At 50.1% G+C, this 20,206-nt stretch overlaps 1 protein-coding gene across 1 annotated transcript in view; it reads left to right on the top strand.

Moving 5' to 3' along the window:
- Fam20c (FAM20C golgi associated secretory pathway kinase) overlaps positions 1–12,310 on the top strand; it is a 55,017-nt gene extending 42,707 nt beyond the window's left edge. Inside the window, exons 6-10 of the mRNA XM_021163523.3 lie at positions 8,468–8,648; positions 9,481–9,590; positions 9,718–9,799; positions 10,261–10,320; positions 11,356–12,310. Coding sequence (XP_021019182.1) covers positions 8,468–8,648; positions 9,481–9,590; positions 9,718–9,799; positions 10,261–10,320; positions 11,356–11,605 — 683 coding nt within the window. The 3' untranslated portion in view covers positions 11,606–12,310. The remainder of the gene's footprint in view (positions 1–8,467; positions 8,649–9,480; positions 9,591–9,717; positions 9,800–10,260; positions 10,321–11,355) is intronic.
- Positions 12,311–20,206: the final 7,896 nt, after the last annotated feature.

Raw genomic sequence — 20,206 nt, forward strand, 5'->3', positions numbered from 1 at the left:
ACAAGTGGCCTTGCTTTTACATCAGCCCAGCTTTTCCTAGAGCTCAGAACTGCAGTCTTCACATTTGACAGTAAATAGTTTGTCCCCTGAGCCACGTTGTGCTTTTGAGATTGGGTCTCATGTGGCCCAGGCTAGTCTGGAACTCTAAGTAGCCAAGAATATAACTTGAAGTGCCTGATCTTCCTGCTTTCACCTTTCAAGTGCTGGCATGACAGGTTTGAAACAACACCTATTTCTGTGTGTTTGTGTGTTTGTTGTTTTGTTCTGTCTTGTTTTATGCAGCACTGGGGAAGGAAACTAGGGCTTCACTCATGCGAGCCAAGCCCGCCACCGACTGGGCTACAACCCCAGCCTGTAGTGTACTACATACTCTGCACTATACATTCTGAAGTCACCAGAAGTCCTATAGACATCCTACAAAGAAGAATGGAGTGGCAGGGTGGGGGGGTGAGGGAGTGCAAAGCAGCTGCCCCCCTCCCCACCCCCGGGAGCCACACTCTCCTGATAGTGCAGGCAGGCGGAGAACTCCATCAGTGCCACACAACCCTGCCGTTCCCGTAGATACATCCAATTAAGGCCTTCATTAGCTTTATCGTCAGTCTGGGTGGCACACAAAAGCGGAGCTAAAAGCTCTAGCTTGTCGCCTCTGCAGATCAGCACTCTTTTCCTAGCTGTATTCATAAATGTGCCAGAATTGAGGCCATGACCCCACGCCGTGCTGAGGCTCTGCTTCCACCATCCACCATCTCAGATTCCATTGATAAGAGGAGATAAAGGAGCTGGGGAGCTGGCTCAGCAGGTGAGAATGCTTAGTGCATAAGCATGAGGCTGCAAGTTCAAATGCCCCCCCAGCACCCACAGAAAGGCTGGGCATGGACCCTCACCTGTAACCTCAGTGCTGTAGGAAGTGGAGACAGGAGGGTCACTGGGATTCCAGATACAGTGAGAAATTTGTCTAAGAGTATAATGGCTTGAATAGGGCACCTATTTTCTGGCCTCTGTGCCTGCGTGTACATGCACATACCCAAACACACACAGACACAAACACACACACACACACACACACACACACACTGCTCCACACCACACCATGCATGCCCAAAATAGAGTTTTTTAAATAAGTAGAGACACACATTCATCTTTCCTTGGACCATAGTGCCTGGCTCCTTGTGACCATCTATCAAGAGCTGGACAATCCTGGGTGGAGAGTCTTTGAGATTAGCTATACCAGAATCATATTGCTCATAGTTGCTTGGGCCCACCAGACAGCCTGTGCTGTAGATAGGAACATTCATTCAAAGAGCTGAAGCCCACCTCTCAACCTGGAACCCCCTGGGTTTCTGTAATATTCTCATTCTTGTCCCCTGCCTGCCTCAGCCATAGGGACTGGCCCTGATGACCACTCGCTTCTGCAGCCTCATGTCTTGGCATCTCTGCCATCCAACCCTAGCTCCTTCTACTGCCCACAGGGACTGACCACCACACCCCCAGCTGTGCATACCACTTAGGTACCTAGGGCTGAGCTGCAGCCTGCCTGTGCTTGGAGGCCACTGCTTCTTGTCTTTTGCTGCACAGTTTGATCCAGCATGTGTGTATACTGGCATCTGTATTCATTTTTATATGTACGTATTACTCACTCATGTTCACATGCACTCGTTCATACAGGTGTGTGCACTTGCTCATATTTGTATGCACTTCTTCATAGAGATGTGTGTACTCATTCATGTTTGCATGCACTCATTCATTTAGATGTGTGCACTCATTCATGTTTGCATGCACTCATTCATATAGATGTGTGCACTCACTCATGTTTGTATGCATTTGTTCACATAGGTGTGTACACTCATTCTTGTGTGGGCACTCCTTCACATACTTGTTCACTTACCCATTTTGCAGGTGTGTACATGCATACATGGAGACCAGGGAACACCCTTAGGTGTCCTACCTTGGGTGATGGCCACCTTGTCTTTTGAATCAGGGTCTCTTGCTGGGACCTGGGGCTCACTGATCACATCAGGCTGGCTGGCCAGTGAGCCCCAGGGATCCTCTTACCCCAACTAGCCTAGCTCTGGGCTGACAAGCACATACCACCATGGTCAGCGTTTTTATGTGGGATGAGCTCAGGTTTCCATGCTTGTGTGACAAAGTTCTTACTGGCTGGGTCATCTCCCCAGGCCTAATTTTCACCCTATTCTCAGAGGCACTATTGTTGGGCAAAATGGCTGACCTGTGGCTTCTCAGACCCAGCAAGTCTCTGTCTCTATTTCAGCCCAGGCTTCAGTCCTGGGTTCTCAAGTGAGAACAGGAAATAAAGATAATTCTGAGCAGGTCAGACAGGGATCTAAAAGCCAGTCACTGCTGAGAACACTCCCTTCCAGGGACACACAGGCTGGAGAATGTCACTCACCTAGACCACCTACTCACAGCAGAGCTGCAGGCTCAGGACTCACGCTAGCAGCAAGAGTCTCACCCGCTGCAGTCATGGGGCCAGGTAATACACCCACCAGAGCTCTCAGATAACATGTGGACGGTAAGACAGCCATCGGGAATTCCCCAGCTGGGGACACAGAGGGCCTGCACTCCACCTCCTGACAATCGATGTCTGTATCTCTGCCCAGACTGGGAGGGCCGAGGTGGTCCAAGCACTTTTGCTAGCCTCTCCTACTTCCCTGGACAGGTGTGAGGAAGGTGTCACATGGTGTTCTGTGTGTACACTTGCTTGTTTGCAGGTATGTGAGGGTGTGTGCACATGTGTGCTCATGTATATGTATGCAGATGTCAACTCTGGGTACCATTCTTCGGAAACATTTAACCTTGATTTCTTTTTTAATACTGGGTTTCTCTTTGGCCTGGAGCTCACTGAGTAGGTTCAGAGAACCTCCCATCTCTATTGCCCAATGCCAGGACTACAAGTGTGCACTACCACCACCACACTCAGCTGCTGCTGCTGCTGCTGCTGCTTCTTCTTCTTCTTCTTCTTCTTCTTCTTCTTCTTCTTCTTCTTCTTCTTCTTCTTCTTCTTCTTCTTCTTCTTCTCTCCTCCTTCTCCTTCTCTTTCTCCTCCTCCTCCTCCTCCTTTTCCTCCTCCTCCTCTTCCTCCTTCTCCTCCTCCTCCTCCTCCTTTTCCTCCTCCTCCTTTTCCTCCTCCTCCTCTTCCTCCTTCTCCTCCTCCTCCTCCTCCTTTTCCTCCTCCTCCTCTTCCTCCTTCTCCTCCTCCTCCTCCTCCTTTTCCTCTTCTTTCCCCTCCCCTCCCCCTTCCCCTTCCCCACCCCTCCCCCTTTCCCTTTCCCCTCCCCCTCATCCCCTTCCCCTCCCCTTCCCCTTCTCCCTTCCCCTTCTCCTACCTCTACCCCCTCTGCCTCAACCTCCCTTTCCCTCCCCCTCCTCTCCCCCTCCCCCTCCCTCCTCTTCTCCTTCATGTGGGTTGGGAAATGGAGCTCCTCTCTTCATGCTTCCCCAGCACCGGCTTTACTTGCTACCTCCCTGGCTCTCCATGTAGTATTTAAAATGCCATTTATCAAGCTCAGTGCTCTAAATACAGACATCTGTGTAGTAATTCCCTCCACCACCAGGACAGGACCCTCAGCCTCCTGCCCCTTGCCAGCCCATGCCGCCGGCTGTCCCAGCTGGGTCACTGTACTCTCTCTGCTTTGGTCCATTTGTGGACCCACAGATGGCCTCTTAGCTTTGGTTCTGTGACTCAGTACTGTGACCTTAAGATCTGCCTGTGTCACTTCCAATGTCCTCATGGTCAGTCCTGCATCCCTGGAGATGATTTGCCAGCAGTGGCATTCCACATCCAGCTTGGCTTTTAACCTGCTGGTGCTGTTGGGTGGATACAGTTGAGGAAATCACCCAACATGAATCAGAGGAATTAGGACAGGCAGAAGCAAGTCAGGAACTCACTAGACTGTGTTTTCTATAGCCTAGGGCCCCCAGCAGCCCTGCTGAGGGGCTCTAGATAGCCATCTCATGCGGGTATGTGGGGTAGAAGCAGCAGTTGTAGATGTGGGCTTCTGAGACAGGAACCGTCAAGGTCACCCACTGCAGAGTCAATGTACTGTGGGCTTAGTCATTTTGAAACAATGAAGGATTCTGGTTTGTTTTTATTTTATTTTATTGTTTGTTTGTTTGTTTTGCCCATGAACATGCACAAGCAGATGCCCGTGGAGCCCATTGGTCAATGCCAGCTGTCTTCTCTTCAATCGCTCTCATCCTTAGGTTTTGTTTTGTTTCATTTTGTTTTGTTTTTGAGGCAGGGTCCCTCACTGAACCTGGAGCTTACAGATTCAGCTAGACTGGCTGGCCATTAAGCCCAGGGGATCCAACCATTTCCTCCTTCCCAAAAGCTGGCATTATAAGCAGGAGATCTAGGGATCTCGTTCAATAAACAAAGGATGACGCTAAATGCTCAGACACATCTTTTGTCGGTGTGGGCTCCCTCCCATCCTTAGCAGGGGACCTCAGCTGATTGCCCTGCACATCCCATGGACTTCCCACACTGGGGACCCAACATTTGTCATGTCGCCTCTCCGTGTCCCTCCTGCAGCTGCTGCTCCAATCAGCTAGCCCACAACTCCCCTTTTGCAGCTCATGGTGAGGCTCCCAGTCAGTTACTAGTCATTGGTTAGCTCCCAGGAACCCCAAGAATCTTCCCTGGCTGTCAGGGCCCCCCTAAGGTGGGTGGCTTATGTGGCCCAGATGGTTCCCTCTTGACATGAAGCAGAATGGATGACACTGGCCACTCCTGAACACAGTCGCCTCCACCTAACTGTCCCTGCCAGACCACTCTGCCCTGTGAGCCAATTTCTTCCAAGAGCCTTCCAGATGTCTGGTTTCCTCTGAAGCACGGGACCCTGGAGGCAGCTTTGATCTTACTTTAGAAAGCCAGGTCTGTTTAGATTCCCCGTTTCTGCTTTGCTTGCGCTTCTAGATCCTTCCGCTGCCAAATTTGCCATTGCTGCTTCTGAGAGCTAAGTGCAGCTGGAAAGCCTTTGATCACAGCAGACACCCTTCTACTTGTGAGCAGCTCTGCTCTGGGTCAGTCAGGGAGGAGCATGGCCCTCCCTTCCAGGTGGGGCAGGCCTCAGATGGGCCTTCTATAAGCTTGGCTCGGAGCCTTCGACTCCATCCTGAATTCAGGGTAGCTACTGGGAAATAAAGTTCAGACAGGGCAGATAACTGCCCCAGCACCACACAGCTGAGAGGCCAGAGAGCGCCTCGGAAGCCTCCCAGGTCTAAGGAACATGCTTTTTGCTGTCTCTGTGTTATCCTAAAATTCACTCTATAAACCATGCTGACCTCAAACTCACAGAGATCTGCCTACCTCTGCCTCCTAAGTGCTGGGATTTTTGCTGACTTGTCTCATATACCCTGGTCATCTATGCCCACCCTGTTTATTTCTGCAAAGCATTCGTGCCTTTGTGACCACAGGTCCCAGCCTACACCCCCACCCCCACCCTGGCCTTGGCATCTCACAACATAGATTAGTTTTGACCCTCACTCAGTCAGTCAGCTTTTCCTTTCCTTCCTTGGTGTCTGGGGTTGGCAGGTAGCCATGGGACTGACTGTCTGTCCCAACAGTGTACAGCCCAAATGTGCTTTGAGGAGTAAGTAGGTTCCATGTGGATCTTCTCCCAATAGAAGGAATAACATCAGAGTGACGGTGTGTCTGCAGCCTTTGTGTAACATGGAGGACACAAAGGGCACATGTTGCCCTGTAGGGACTCCGACTCTCCTGAGTTGACCCTGGCCTGTCTTGGATACTATGGTCTCTCCAGCCAGGGCACAGGATCCATGAAGTAGCCATGTGTTATGTCATGATGGATATCTGGCCTGAGATCTCACTGGCCCTGTCTTCAGGCCTTTGGAGGAGGAAGACCCATTGCCCCAGCAGGCTCTTTGACCTTAAGAGACTACAGCTGTCCATAGCTCTGCTTTCATTAATATGTCTCAAAAGATGCTCATTCAACCCCAGGTACCAGGCCATCTCAGCTTTGCCCCTAAGTTCCCCTTGTGTAATTCTTAGCCCTGCAGCACAGGTGAAGAAGCCACTGAGCACAGAGACGTTTGGGCTTTACCTCTGGTCACACAGCTTTCAGAACCCACCACCCCCACCTTAAGTGCCTCTGTGAAACCAGGCTGTGTGGAGCAGAAGCAGGTTTCCATTCCTCTTTCAGCATGATAGGCTCTGAGCCCAGCTTAGGTAGGGCCAGCAGGCTAACAGAGGCATCCAATTTCATGGTTCTGGCCAACAAGAGATGGGATAGAAATTTTCCTCCTGGAGACTGTGCTATCACCTGGCCTCCAATGCTTTTCTGTCCTAGGTAGGGGTGAAGGAGGGGGGGGAAGCTGGGTAAACTGCATCAGCACCTGGAGCGCAGTGGGCTGGTCTCCTTTTGATCCTTTCCACCCTAATTACCCAGCACTGACTAGAGATTGGGGGTGGGGATGAAGCCAAGAAGGGAAGGGGAGAGGAGAGGCAGTGAGCCTGGCCAGCCAGGACTTGTGTGCCCATGGGTGTGTCAGGAATCATAGAAAATGCATGCCCCCTCCTACCCCTGCCCCTTCCAGACCTGGTCCTGGCGATTCTCCAGCCTCCTTCTCCTCTGGAGGCTGTATGGCATAGCTGAGCTCTGAAGACTTTGCTTTATGTTAGTGTGTGTGTGTGTGTGTGTGTGTGTGTGTGAGAGAGAGAGAAAGACAGAGACAGAGACAGAGAGAGACCCAGAGGCTGACATCAGATGTCTTCCTCAATGTCTCTCCATCTTACTGGTTACTGCTTACCCAGCACCAACAAAGCCCCGAGTTCCATCCCCAGCACCACATAAATCAGGCGTAGTGATGCCTACCTGCCATCCCAGCACTTAGGAACTGGAAGCAAGAGTTCAGAGTCAGAGGCCCAGGGAGATAGCTCAGCCAGTAAAGTGCTTGCCTTGCAAGCCAAAGGACTCTAGCTCAATCCCCAGACTCCATGTTTAAAATTAATTAATTAATTAATTAATTAATTAATTAAAGCTAACAGTGGGGCTACACGTTTGCAATACCAGTTATAAGGAAGTGGAGATGGGGCCTCCCTGGCGCTTGCTGGCCAGTCAACCTAACCTGCTTAGCAAGTGTCAGGCAAGAAAGAGACCCTGTCTCCAAAACAAGGCGGACAGTGTCTGAGGGATGGCATCTGAGGTTGTCCTTTGTGCCTCCCACAGGTGTATATACTTACTTGCCTATGTGAGTTGTGAGCAGACGTGCATGTGCAAACACAGACACACACACGCACGCACAAACACACACACACACACACACGCACAAACACAAATTCATCACCTACATAGTAAATTTGACGCCAGCCTGAAGTCCTTTCTCAAAATCAGAAAAAGAAAGAACTGTTTCCTTTCTCCGGTGGTGGCTGGCAGTGTTGATGTGGCTTCTTTCCTTTGTGAGTCACAAAGGCTGCTGATACATGGAAATGTTTCTACATATATCTTATGTGCTGTGAACCCAAGCTGGAGCAACCGGGTCAGAGCCGATCCTACATGTACTCTCCCTGACAGCCACCAGGCTGTCTTCCAAGTGTCTTCATCATTTGATGGCCCTGCTGGGATCCCATGGCTCTCTACCTCCTTGACACATGTCGTCACCATATGGCTCTTTAGTCACAACCATCCAAGAGGGCGTGAGCTGGTTTCTTACTGAGGGTTTGGTATGAGTTTCCCAGATGAAAGAGATATTGAATGTGTTCCCGTGAGCTTTATGACTCTGTGTGTGTGTGTGTGTGTGTGTGTGTGTGTGTGTGTGTGTGTGTTCATATGTGTTCACATGTGTGTAGGCCAGAGGTCAACTTTGGGAGCCCTTCTTCAGGCACCATGTACTTTTCTTTTCTCTTCTCTTCTCTTCTCTTCTCTTCTCTTCTTTTCTTTTTGAGACAGGGTCTCTCACTTTACCTAGAGCTCACCAGGTGGGCCACGTGGGCCAGCAGTGAGCCACAGGATCCTCCTGTCTCACCTCCTGGCCTGGGGGTTATGAGCACATGTTGTCATGCCCAGCTTTTTACAGAAATTCTTTACATGGAACTCGGGTCCTCATGGTGCTGGTGGTCTCTGCCGCTGATCTACCTATCCAGGCCCCATTCATATTCTTTTGGAAACTTATCTGCTCATGTGTGTCTGTGGTTGCTCTCGGGTGAAGCTGTAAGTGCTCTTTGCAGGTGAAAACTAGAACTTCCTCTGGTGAATGATTGGCATTTTCTCTGCTCTTGGGAGCCTGAATAGATCTTGGGAGATCAGAGTGTGAGCAGGAAGTAGCTCTCACTATGACTTTGACTTCCAGTGGCTGGAGTTCTGCTCTGTAGACTTTCAGGGTATGGGATGAGAGGTGATGGTGACACTGTGTGGCAAGGCCTGAGGTACTGGAGCAGTACTTTGGGCATCGCTAGGGGCGATGGCCACTGACTGGATCTATCCTTCTCCAGCCAACAACATCTGTTTCTACGGGGAGTGTTCCTACTACTGTTCCACCGAGCATGCCCTGTGTGGGAGGCCCGACCAGATCGAAGGATCCCTGGCGGCCTTCCTGCCTGACCTGTCGCTGGCCAAGAGGAAGACATGGCGGAACCCCTGGCGTCGTTCCTACCACAAGCGAAAGAAGGCAGAGTGAGTCTGCGACTTCATGGGCCAGCTTCTGCCCACTGTGCAACCAAGGACACTGGCCTGGAGTGGGGAGTCAGTAGTCCGTGGCTCAGAGTCAAAAGAGGCAGCATGAACAGTGCAAAGCCAGTTCTGCTTGTGCCACTGTGAGATAGTGGCCATGGTATGTCTTGGTTACTGTGGGTGACAAAGACGCATTTGGCTCACAGTTCAAGGGTTTGGTCCATCGTCATGAGGGAGGCATGGTGACAGAAGCAGAGAGAGAAGCGCTCACTTTCCATGTTTTATTCAGCCCAGGACCCCAGCCTAAGGAATGGTGCCACCCACACCCATTCGGAGTCAGTCTTTGCTTCAGTTAAACCTCTCTGGAAACATCCTCACAGACACACCCAGAGGTGTGTTTCCATGATGACTCTAAATGCAGTTGACAATATTAACCACAACAGGGTTCCTATCTAAGATGTAGAAGTGGTGCTAGCTGATACTGGTATCCATTAAAACACAACCTCTCCCACCTACTGCCTGTCAGGTGCTAGAAAAGACACACACACACACATACACACACACACACATACACACAAACCATTGGGATAAAAAGCATGATATCAGCTGATAGCACCGTTAGCCCTGGACCCATCTAGGGCAGGAAGAATAGCTTCATTCCTACTTATTCAGTCTGTCCTAATGTGTGTCCTCTTTACAAAATGTGAACCTACTGGCCCTGTGCTCTGCTAAGCCAGGCAGCACCATATAATCTAGCCTGGGACTCCCTCTTCACTCAGAGAAGATGCCCTCAGCCTTGGTTTCATACTGTCCCCTTTTCCCCCTGCCCCCACAGGTGGGAAGTCGACCCTGATTACTGTGAGGAGGTGAAGCAGACGCCACCCTACGACAGTGGCCACCGAATCCTGGACATCATGGATATGACCGTCTTTGATTTCCTCATGGGTACGTCCCAAAGGGCGTGCTGGCTACCAGGAATGCCTAAACACCTGTGGCTGGGGGCACCACCCGGTGACACCCAGCTGAGGAGAGGCAGAGGCCTCTGAGCAGCTGTGTGTGCTTGTCCCTGCAGGGAACATGGACCGGCACCACTATGAGACCTTTGAGAAGTTCGGGAATGAGACCTTCATCATACACTTGGACAACGGGCGCGGGTGAGTCTTCTGGGCCCTCCTCATGTATGGGCGGGGGGACTAGTTTAGCCTGAGAAGCAATCACTGGGGCAGGGGAATCACCTGAGAGGCAAGGCCTAGGGCTCACCAGCGTGTGCATCAGTGGAGAAGTGGAGACTCCCACAGGGTGCTGGATTCATGACAGTGACCACATGAGTACTTTCTATTATACCTTCCTGTTACCCTGGGGGAACTGGAGCCAAAGGGCCCATGGCTCAGTGAGAAAGGCCAACAAGCAGTCAGTTCTGCCTGAGAGAGGCCATTAGCCTCTACTGCCGGTGCTGGACATGGCCGGAGTCAGCCGCGACACTGAGGGACCTCATGAGGTTGCCACAGTCCTACGACACCATAGTACTGGGAGGTGGGACCCTGAGGGCTGGGCCCTGGGCCCGGCTAGGCTTTCCAGCTGCTAGGGCTCTGACTGCTCTACCTTCATCCCACAGGTTTGGGAAATACTCACACGATGAGCTTTCCATTCTAGCTCCTCTTCATCAGTGCTGCAGGTACGTGCCAAGCCTTTCATGGCCTCCTGCTGCCCCCAAGGCAGCCCGCACTGCCTGAAAGGCCTGCTCCCACCCATTGGAGCACCAGCAGATGAGCATCTGCAGACCGAGCCCATCCCACTTCACTGCCCATGCCTCCTCTTGACCCCTCTTCCCTAAGTCTCACATGGGCACCCCCCACCTATAAGGACCCAAGGCCCAAAATCGGCAGTAAGTCCAGACAGGATCCTTCTCTCCTGACTGTGGCTTCCAGATTCACCCACCCTACCCACCTTCCACAGTCTCTCATAGCTCCCCTTCCCCAGTCCCCGGTGGCTGGACATAGGCTCCCAAAGCAAATTACTTATCTCCCTTGGGAGACACAGAGTGTACCTGGCCAGCTGAGGAAGGGCAGTCTCCTAGGTGACCAGTTAGTCTGGTCTTGGGTCAGCCCTCGGGACAGGGGGTGTTCATCTTGCCACCTGTCTTTCTGGACAGGACTGTAGCAATGTCTAGAACCTGCGGCAGGGAGCATGGGGTCTCAACCTGTGGGTCGCGACCCCTCTGGGGTCAAATGAGCTTTTCATAGGGGTTGCATGGCATATATTTACATTCTGATTCATAACAGCAAAATTACAGTTATGAACTCGCAATGGAAATAATTGCATGGTTGGGGGGGGGGTCACCACAACATGAGGGACTGTATTAAAGAGCTGCAATATTAGGAAAGTTGAGAACCACTGGTCTAGAACGACCCATCTCCATGTGACAGACCCATGAGGCCTGGGGTCTCAGGCCTCCTTGTCTCTTTGTCTCTCTGTTTCTCGCTCTGTTTCTCTCTCTCTCTCTCTTTCTTCAAGTCTGTCTCTCCATGTTTCTGTCTCTTCATATCTCTCTCTCTCTTTTTCTTCAAGTCTGTCTCTCCATGTTTCTGTCTCTTATCTTCCTCTCTCTCTCTCTCTCTCTCTCTCTCTCTCTCTCCTTCCCTCCCCAGCACCCCCACCAGATCCCCCACCGTCTTTCCTTCCCGGTAGTGACACCCTACTCTCCCTGCAGGATCAGGAGGTCCACCTACCTGAGACTGCAGCTGCTAGCCAAAGAGGAACACAAACTGAGCCTGCTGATGGCCGAGTCCCTGCAGCATGACAAGGTGGCACCCGTGCTCTACCAGCTGCACCTGGAGGCCCTGGACCGGCGGTTGCGCATAGTGCTGCAGGCTGTGCGAGACTGTGTGGAGAAGGACGGGCTGAGCAGTGTGGTGGAGGACGACCTAGCCACTGAGCACAGAGCCTCCACGGAGAGGTAGTGACCACGCTGCCCATGAGGAAGGAGGAGCACAGAGCCTAGCCACCTGTGAATTCAGTGAATTCGGACGGGATCGGTCATCCCCATAGGGTGACCTGCGGCAGGGAGCATGGGGTCTCCCTCATGGTTCTGATAGGGATGTATGGGCCTCCAATTCCAGCAGAAACCAGACAAAGCACTCTGGACATGCAGCAGAGTGGCCAGCGCTCCGTCCTTCCCATAGGGAGGGACCTTTAACTCACTATTTTGTACTTAACAAAAGGCTCACACTCCTGTTAATGGAGAACCATCCAGCAGACCAGAGATCACCTCTGAGCCACTTCAAGGACCTTCTATGATGTGATCACACTCTGGCCCCCAATTACAACCCACCTTCTGCTCCTCCATCCTGGGGCCTCCTCTCTCAAAGACTGTAGCGCTCTAGGAAGGGGAGACAGTGATGGACATCATGGCCTGTGTCGGAGCAGATGGGCACCCAAGAATGGGTTTTTGGATACCAATGAGCAGCTATGCACTTGTCCGCTGCTGCAGAGCAGTCAGCCTTATTAGTTGGTGGTGGGCACCGCCTGCCTTGGCTGAGCTTTGGACAATGGGTGTCAAGACACTACACAGAGCCCATGGCCCCTGGCCAGCAGGCCAGCCTTGGGACATTTTTGTGGAGTAGTTTGCAGTGAGGTAACAGTGCAATAAAGATACAGCAAGCGTGTGCCATGGCTCTCTGAGGTGGGGACTCACTCCTTGGCACAGCTGTCCTCCTAGACAGCCCCCAAATGTGGCTGAGCTCTGCTGTTATGGTGTCTGTGTGTTATGGGTCTTCAGCTTGTTAGGTCTGTGAAGGGAACTGCCTACCAAGCCCCTAAAAGGTAAGCAGGCTAACAAGGTCTACACTCCAAAGGGGCCGGGCAAGGGAGAGGGTAGGAGGTCAGCTATGGCTTGCCCCACTTCTGCAAAGCTTTGGGCTGTGAGCCACAGGAGGCCCTCCAAGAGTGGGAGCCACACAGCCCTACATAGGGCCACAACATACCTGAGCAAGACCGTAGAAGGAGTTGCCCAGGGGCCCATGAGAGCTGCAGGCCATTGCACTGCTGGCCCCAGGGCTCAGATCTCCTCTGCTAGAAGATAGGTCCTACTTCCTTGCATAAGCTGCTGCCGTGCTTGGCAAGGGCCAGGTCTTGTCCAGGAGAGGACAGTGGGGAGGACCCACTATGCAGTTTTGCACTCCTGAGTCACAAGAATGCCAAACAAAAAAACAAACAATGAAACAATGACCTGCCCCTATTCCACACATCTGTCACCCTGTGGCTTGTTCATGTGCCACTTCCCTAGTAGGGAATAGGGGGTCTGGGGGCAGGGTGCTCAGCAGAGGCACTAGAACCCAACAATTAAGTCCTCGATGTTCTCAGATGCAATAGTACATGGCCTACGTAGGTGTATATATGTAGTTCAGTGTGTGTGTGTGCGTGTGTGTATGTGTTTGTGTATGTGTGTGTTTGTGTATGAGTATGTGTGTGAGTATGTGTATGTGTGTGAGTGTTGGTGTTTGTGTGTGAGTATGTGTGTGTGAGAGTGTGTGTGTATGTGTGTGAGTGTGTATGTGTGTGCGTGTATGCGTGTGTGTGTGTGTGTGTGTATGTGTGTGTTTAAGCCAGAGGTTGAGGCCATAAATCTTCCCCTGCCACTCTCTATCTGGGAGAAAGTGAGGTGAAAAACAGAAAGCCAGCAGATTCCTGAGTTGGCAAACTCAGTGCCAGATAGACACTTAGGGATGCTGAGACCTGCTAGACCCCAAATCCCTACCTGGTCTCAGGGAATGTTCTGCATAGCATACCAGCAGATGGCCTAAGACCACTGAACCACCAAGGGAATGAAACAGTAAGTGAATGCCTGCCCCCCACCCCCAAACTTGCCTCCCATCTTCCTGTCTCAGCACAAGGCCCAGGAAGCATTGAACCGCCATCTAGCAGTCTGGCCAAGAACAGAGGCCAGCCTCCTTTGTCAATCCCAATGCAGGCTTCCAGTAGGTGGGACATAAGTGTTGGCTTATGCAGATGTCCTGTCCAAGACCACAGAGGTCACAGGGCATCTCATCACCATTACCCCCATCCTTCCAAGATCCTCCACTATGAACCGGCCCACGGAGCCCTGTGGCAAGCCAGGCTGAAAAGCATGTCTTCATCCCTGGCTTGCAGAAGTGACAGAGATAGAGACATGCTCAAGTCACTAGACCAGTGAGGAATGTAGCTGGACAGATGTCACCCAGGGCAGATGGTCATAAGGGATAAAGGGAGGTACAAGGCACATCCCTTATAAAATGAGGTCAAGCCAGGTGTGGCAGCTCATGGGTAACCCTAGCATTTGGAGAGCCGAGGCAGGAAGATGGCCAGCCTGGGCTAGAGCGAGACCCCATCTCAGAAAACAAAACAAGTCCAGTGAGATGGGTAAAGGTACTTTCCACCGAGGCTGACAACCTGAGTTCAGTCCCCAGGACCCACAGAATGAAAGGGGAGAACAGATGGTCGTGAGCCACCAGGCACAGATGCAGTGCAAATGGCAAGACCAGATGCTGAGCTAACAGTCGGGAGAGCATGCAGAATGTTGGTGCTCACAGGGAGGGAAGGCCAAGAGGTCAGTGAGAGGGGATGCGGAACTCAGTCTTTTGCCCTCTAGCATCTACTGTATCCACTGTGGGACAGCATAGGTACTCAGACTGGCGTAAATCCCAGGCGGTGGCCTAGGGTCAAACACAGGCCAGGTGCTTCATGGGATGGTGGCCAATCTTCTGGCTTTTCTTTGGCCTCTGTGCTTCACCTAAGCCTGTGCCCATAGAAGGTAGGCTAACCACACCTGCTTTTTATACATCCTGCTGGCCCACCATCCCACGGTCCCTGTCATGGGTACTACAAGTCTCTGGAGCACTGGTTCTCAATCCTGCATATCACATCTTTACATTAAGATTCATAATCATTGGAAATTTACAGTCATGAAGCAGCAATTAAATAATGTTATGGTTGGGGGTCACAACAACATGAGGAACTATTTTAAGGGGTTGCAGCGTTAGGAAGGTTGGGAATCACTATTCTTTTTTTTCTTTTTTAATATTTTTATTAGGTATTTTCCACATTTACATTTCCAATGCTATCCCAAAAGTCCCCCATACCCTCCCCCCCACTCCCCTACCCACCCGCTCCCACTTCTTGGCCCTGGCATTCCCCTGTACTGAGGCATATAAAGTTTGCATGACCAATGGGCCTCTCTTTCCAGTGATGGTCTAGGCCATCTTTTGATACATATGCAGCTAGAGACACGAGCTCCGGGGTACTGGTTAGTTCATATTGCTGTTCCACCTATAGGGTTGCAGACCCCTTTAGCTCCTTGGGTACTTTCTCTAGCTCCTCCATTGGGGGCCCTATGATCCATCCAATAGCTGACTGTGAGCATCCACTTCTGTGTTTGCTAGGCCCCGGCATAGGGGAATCACTACTCTATAGGCTCTAAAATCCTTATCTCCTAAAACACCTGCCCTTTATCCCAATTCAAGAAGCTGCGAGACCACAGAAAGATATGACAGTGACACCCATGGCTGCCACACAGATGAGATATCTAGGTTGCTGTGCATTTTCTCTCATCTCTATGTGGCACAAAGACTTGAGGGCTGAGGAGCCCTGGCCAGCAGGCTCCATGTGGGTCTGGGGAGATGGCTCAGTTGTCCTGTGATGGCACTGTTGTCCTGTGAGCATGAAGACCTGGTTTCATGTCCCTGGCACCTATGTACAAATCTAGATGCTGTGGTATAAGTTTATAAGCCAAGCATGGGTGATCGATCAGGCAAGTCCCTGGCTAGCCAGGCTAGCCAATCAGTGAGTGCTGTTAAGGAAGCCGCTTAACAGCAAGGAAAGAAAGAACTGAGGTAGACAAATACACACAGACAGACAAGTGCACCCATGCACATGTGTGCATGCATATACCACATACATATGCATATATCACACATGTGTTAAATAAAGAAGGAAGCACCTGTCTTGTTAGCTAAAGCTAGCATATTTGCAGTTGTAGAAAGTAACTACTACACCGTGCTGTGGCTTTACATCGGTGGTTCTCAACCTGTGGGTCACGATCCCTTTGGGGTCCCCTGTCAAATACTCTGTATGCCAGATATTTACATTACAATCTACAACAGTAGTGAAATTTCAGTTATAAGGTAATAAATTAATTTTATGGTTGGCGGTCTCTACAAACATAGGGAACTTTATTAAGGGGTAATAGTATTAGGAAGGTTGCTGCCTTACAAAAACTAAAGACTTCTCCATCGACCTGATGATCACTCTGACTACACTTCTAGATCTACCTCCACTGCTAAGAGCTACTGCATAGGTCCATGCAATGGCCCAAATATATCTGTTTGATAGTTGACTACAGCTTCTCCATGCCCCGAGGTCACACCTGTGACACGGGATCACAGCCCTTGTGGCATAAAACAACAGAAATGTGTTCTCTTGCAGTTGGAAAAATTTGGAAAGTATGAGTCTGAAACCAGGGTGCAGACAGGATTGACCACTCTGTCTGGGACATTTCTAGCTGGAGCCTCTCTGATATCCACTTGTATTGCCATGTGTCCTCTGAAGTGACTGTGTGCCCTTAATCCAAACCCCATTGTCATTTTTACTGTGAGGATCCAGGTCTTAAAGCCAGGACTATGTCCTTCAAATCTTCAGTTATCACAGAAAATAGACCCTATATGATCCCATCACTGAGGGTGGGGAGAGAGAGAGAGAGAGAGAGAGAGAACAAAACACATTTTTAGAATGTATAACAGGGTTTTAGGGGGTTAGAAATAGCTCCGTTGCTCTGAGTTGCTTTTGCAGAGGACCTGAGTTCAATTCCTAGCATGCACACGGTGGCTCACAACCATCTGTAACTCTTGTTCTAAAGAATTCAGGGTTCTCTTCTGGCCTCCATGGGTACCAGGCATGCATATGCTACACATACATACATACATGTAGGCAAAACACTCACATACATTAGAAATAAAATGATGCTCAGAGACTCACAATGTGGCCGGGAACTCGAAGACCCGAGAGAAAGAAACTGGTCAGTGTTGGCTAGTCCTTCGATGTACGTGTGTACCCTCGGCTTCTCTGCCTCTCCCCACAATCCTCTTCGCTCCCCTCCCCACATTCTAGCATTCTTAGCCTCACTGCCAAGCAGCTTAAAGTACCCAATCAGAATGCCAATCATTCCATATGGACAATAAAGGAGCTAAATATATATAATATGTCCATGCTATACCGGGGCTTTTTTAGCCTTAGACATTAATCCACTGAAAGCCACTTCCTGGAAGAAAAGGTATGGGTGCACCACATCTGTTGGGAATGCTTGCAACAAGGATGGGCAAAGATTAGGTAGGGACCACTATCAGCCCGCTACTGCCTTCTAACCCCAGGGCATTCTGCTCTTTTCTCACACCTTCACCAGGTTTGCATCTGAGTGAGCAGGTGACACAGACCATGAGGACCCAGGGACAGCTGCATGCTGTGATCACCATGATTATGGACAAAGCCACCAGTACACCTATTAATGTTTACTTATCCCTCAAGTGACTAAGATGTTAGCATCTAGCCTAATTGACCACTCAAACCCATCTTGAGCTTCTGAACCCCAAAGCCGACCCCCAGTGACCCACTTCCTCTGTCAAGGCCAGACCTCCTCATCCCAGCCATGTAACACCACTCTCTAATGACCAAGCATCCGATGTATGAGCCTATGGGGGCCATTCCTATTCAAACCACCACAGGTCACCATGACTACACGTTTTAGTGGGGCCTTGACTGGATATCCTAAAGATGCCACACTGCTTGGGTGTGAGAATAGGGCAGGCATTTTTCTCTTGGCAGGTGCTGGCACAGGGATTCAAGATAAAATGAATGGTCACTATGGGCACAGGGGAAACATTTCTGAACAGAACTGCAATGGCTTGTGCTGTAAGATCGAGAATTGACAAATGGGGACTCATAAAATTGTAAAGCTTCTGTAAGGCAAAAGACACTGTCAGTAAGAAAAAAGGCCACCAACAGATTGGGAAAGGATCTTTACCAATCCTAAATTTGATAGGGGACTAATATCCAATACATACAAAGAACTCAAAAAGCTGGACTCCAGAAAATCAAAAAACCCCATTAAAAATGGGGTACAGAGCTAAACAAAGAATTCTCAACTGAGGAATACTGAATGGCTATGAAGCACCTGAAAAAATGTTCAACATCTTTAATCATCAGGGAAATGCAAATCAAAACAACCCTGAGATTCCACCTCACACCAGTCAGAATAGCTAAGATCAAAAACTCAGGTGACAGCAGATGCAGGCGAGGATATGGAGAAAGAGGAACACTCCTCCATTGCTGGTGGGATTGCAAGCTTGTACAACCACTCTGGAAATCAGTCTGGTGGTTCCTCAGAAAATGGGACATAGTACTACCGGAGGATCCAGCAATACCTCTCCTAGGCATAGACCCAGATGTTCCAACTGGTAATAAGGAAACATGCTCCACTATGTTCATAGAAGCCTTATTTATAATAGCCAGAAGCTGGAAGGAACCCAGATACAGAAAATGTGGTACATTTACACAATGGAGTACTACACTGCTATTAAAAACAATGAATTTATGAAATTCTTAGGCAAATGGATGGATCTGGAGAATCATCCTGAGTGAGGTAACCCAATCACAAACGAACACACATGATATATACTCACTGATAAGTGGATATTAGCCCAGAAACTTAGAAGACCCAAGATACAATTTGCAAAACATACGAAAATCAAAAAAGGAAGACCAAACTCTGGATACTTCATTCCTCCTTAGAATAGGGAACAAAATACCCATGGAAGGAGTTACAGAGACAAAGCTGAGACGGAAGGAAGGACCATCCAGAGACTGCCCCATCCAGGGGTCCATCCCATAATCAGCCACCAAAGGCAGACACTATTGCATATGCCAGCAAGATTTTGCTGACAGGACCCTGATATAACTGTCTCTTGTGAGGCTATGCCAGTGCCTGGCAAATACAGAAGTGGATGCTCACAGTCATCTAGTGGATGGATCACAGGGCCCCCCAATGGAGGAGCTAGAGAAAGTACCCAAGGAGCTGAAGGGGTCTGCAACCCTATAGGTGGAACAACAATATGAACTAACCAGTACCCCCAGAGCTCGTGTCTCTAGCTGCATATGTAGCAGAAGATGGCCTAGTCGGCCATCATTGGAAGGAGAGGCCCTTGGTCTTGCAAAGATTATATGCTCCAGTACAGGGGAATGCCAGGGCCAGGAACTGGAAGTAGGTGGGTTGGGGAGCAGGGAGGGGGGAGTGTACAGTGGACTTCTGGGATAGCATTTGAAATGTAAATGAAGAAAATATCTAATAAAAAATGTTTAAAAAGATAAGTGATCACAATATCACCTGGAAAGTCTAGGATACCACTCAGTCATCTTTGGCCACCTCTGCCAGAGCATCTTTGAGACAAATGCAGTTTTGCCCAAAGACTTTGCTTTCTACTGAGTAAGCTCTTTCCTAGGAATGGAGCCAATCTCTCCATAGAGGCTGCTAGTTAAGAAGCAAACAAACTCACAAGTTTCAGGCAGTTCCTCAAATTGACAAGCTTCACAAGGCTTCTCCCAGGGTATTACAGACAGCAACATTTGCTCTCACAGGGCAAGCCTGGGCTAGTCTTACAGGGAAATTTGAGGCTGTAGCTTTCCTAAATGTCACTCATTTGAGTCATGTTTCTATAGGGAATTCCAATAAACTCACTGCTTCATTAAACTAAACCTGGGGGGAATATTCTCTTTGATCTGTCCTTAGTCCTACCTAGGGTGAGCCTATTGACATCTCCCCAGGAAAGGTCACATGACACAGAGATAAAGGAGCCTAACTGAGTGGATGTTTCTGGAATATCAAGGTGTGTAGTACTCAGCATCCCTCTGGCTTCTGGCAAGTGTGAACTCACATCAGTCTTCTAGAACTCTCCAGAGGAAAAAAGATGTAAACTCAGTTAAGATTCTCACTAGAAACACACATGTACCCAGGCATGACAGGGGACAGGACAGGTGCTGCTGGGTGGAGTAGCCAACCCAAGCCATCTAGTGACAAGAAGAGGGTCCAGATGTGGCCATATCTGTAAGATCAGGTGTTAGACTTCTCACATGCTTTGTCCTGTTCCCCAGTTCCCATGGTGACAATGTCCATGTCCTTCAGCCATTCAGCCCAAGTTCAGGGGTCTCCTTTGTCCCTCAATTCCCTTTACACACTGGCCTCTCAGCTTTGACCTGCAATGTGTACAGAGTCTGTACCATGCCCCACAGCCCCTGCTCATACAGTTCCCTACACCCCCCAAACCCCACAGTGGAACACAAGTCTGAGGGGATCAAGGGAGGGGGCTACCCAGGCTGTTCCCACACGTCCAGTGCCACACAGGAACCAACCCCTGGATAGAGGAACCCCAGCCCTATGATCTGAAGGCTTAGGCAGGAGATGCTCTTATGTCAATAAATTAATATGCCAGGGCTTGGGAGGTGGCTTAGCAGATAGGAGGGCCTGAGTTTGGATCCCCAGA

Source organism: Mus caroli, unplaced genomic scaffold (assembly GCF_978045245.1).
Source record: "Mus caroli unplaced genomic scaffold, Mus_caroli_1 scaffold_4, whole genome shotgun sequence".
Taxonomy (NCBI): Eukaryota; Metazoa; Chordata; class Mammalia; order Rodentia; family Muridae; genus Mus; species Mus caroli.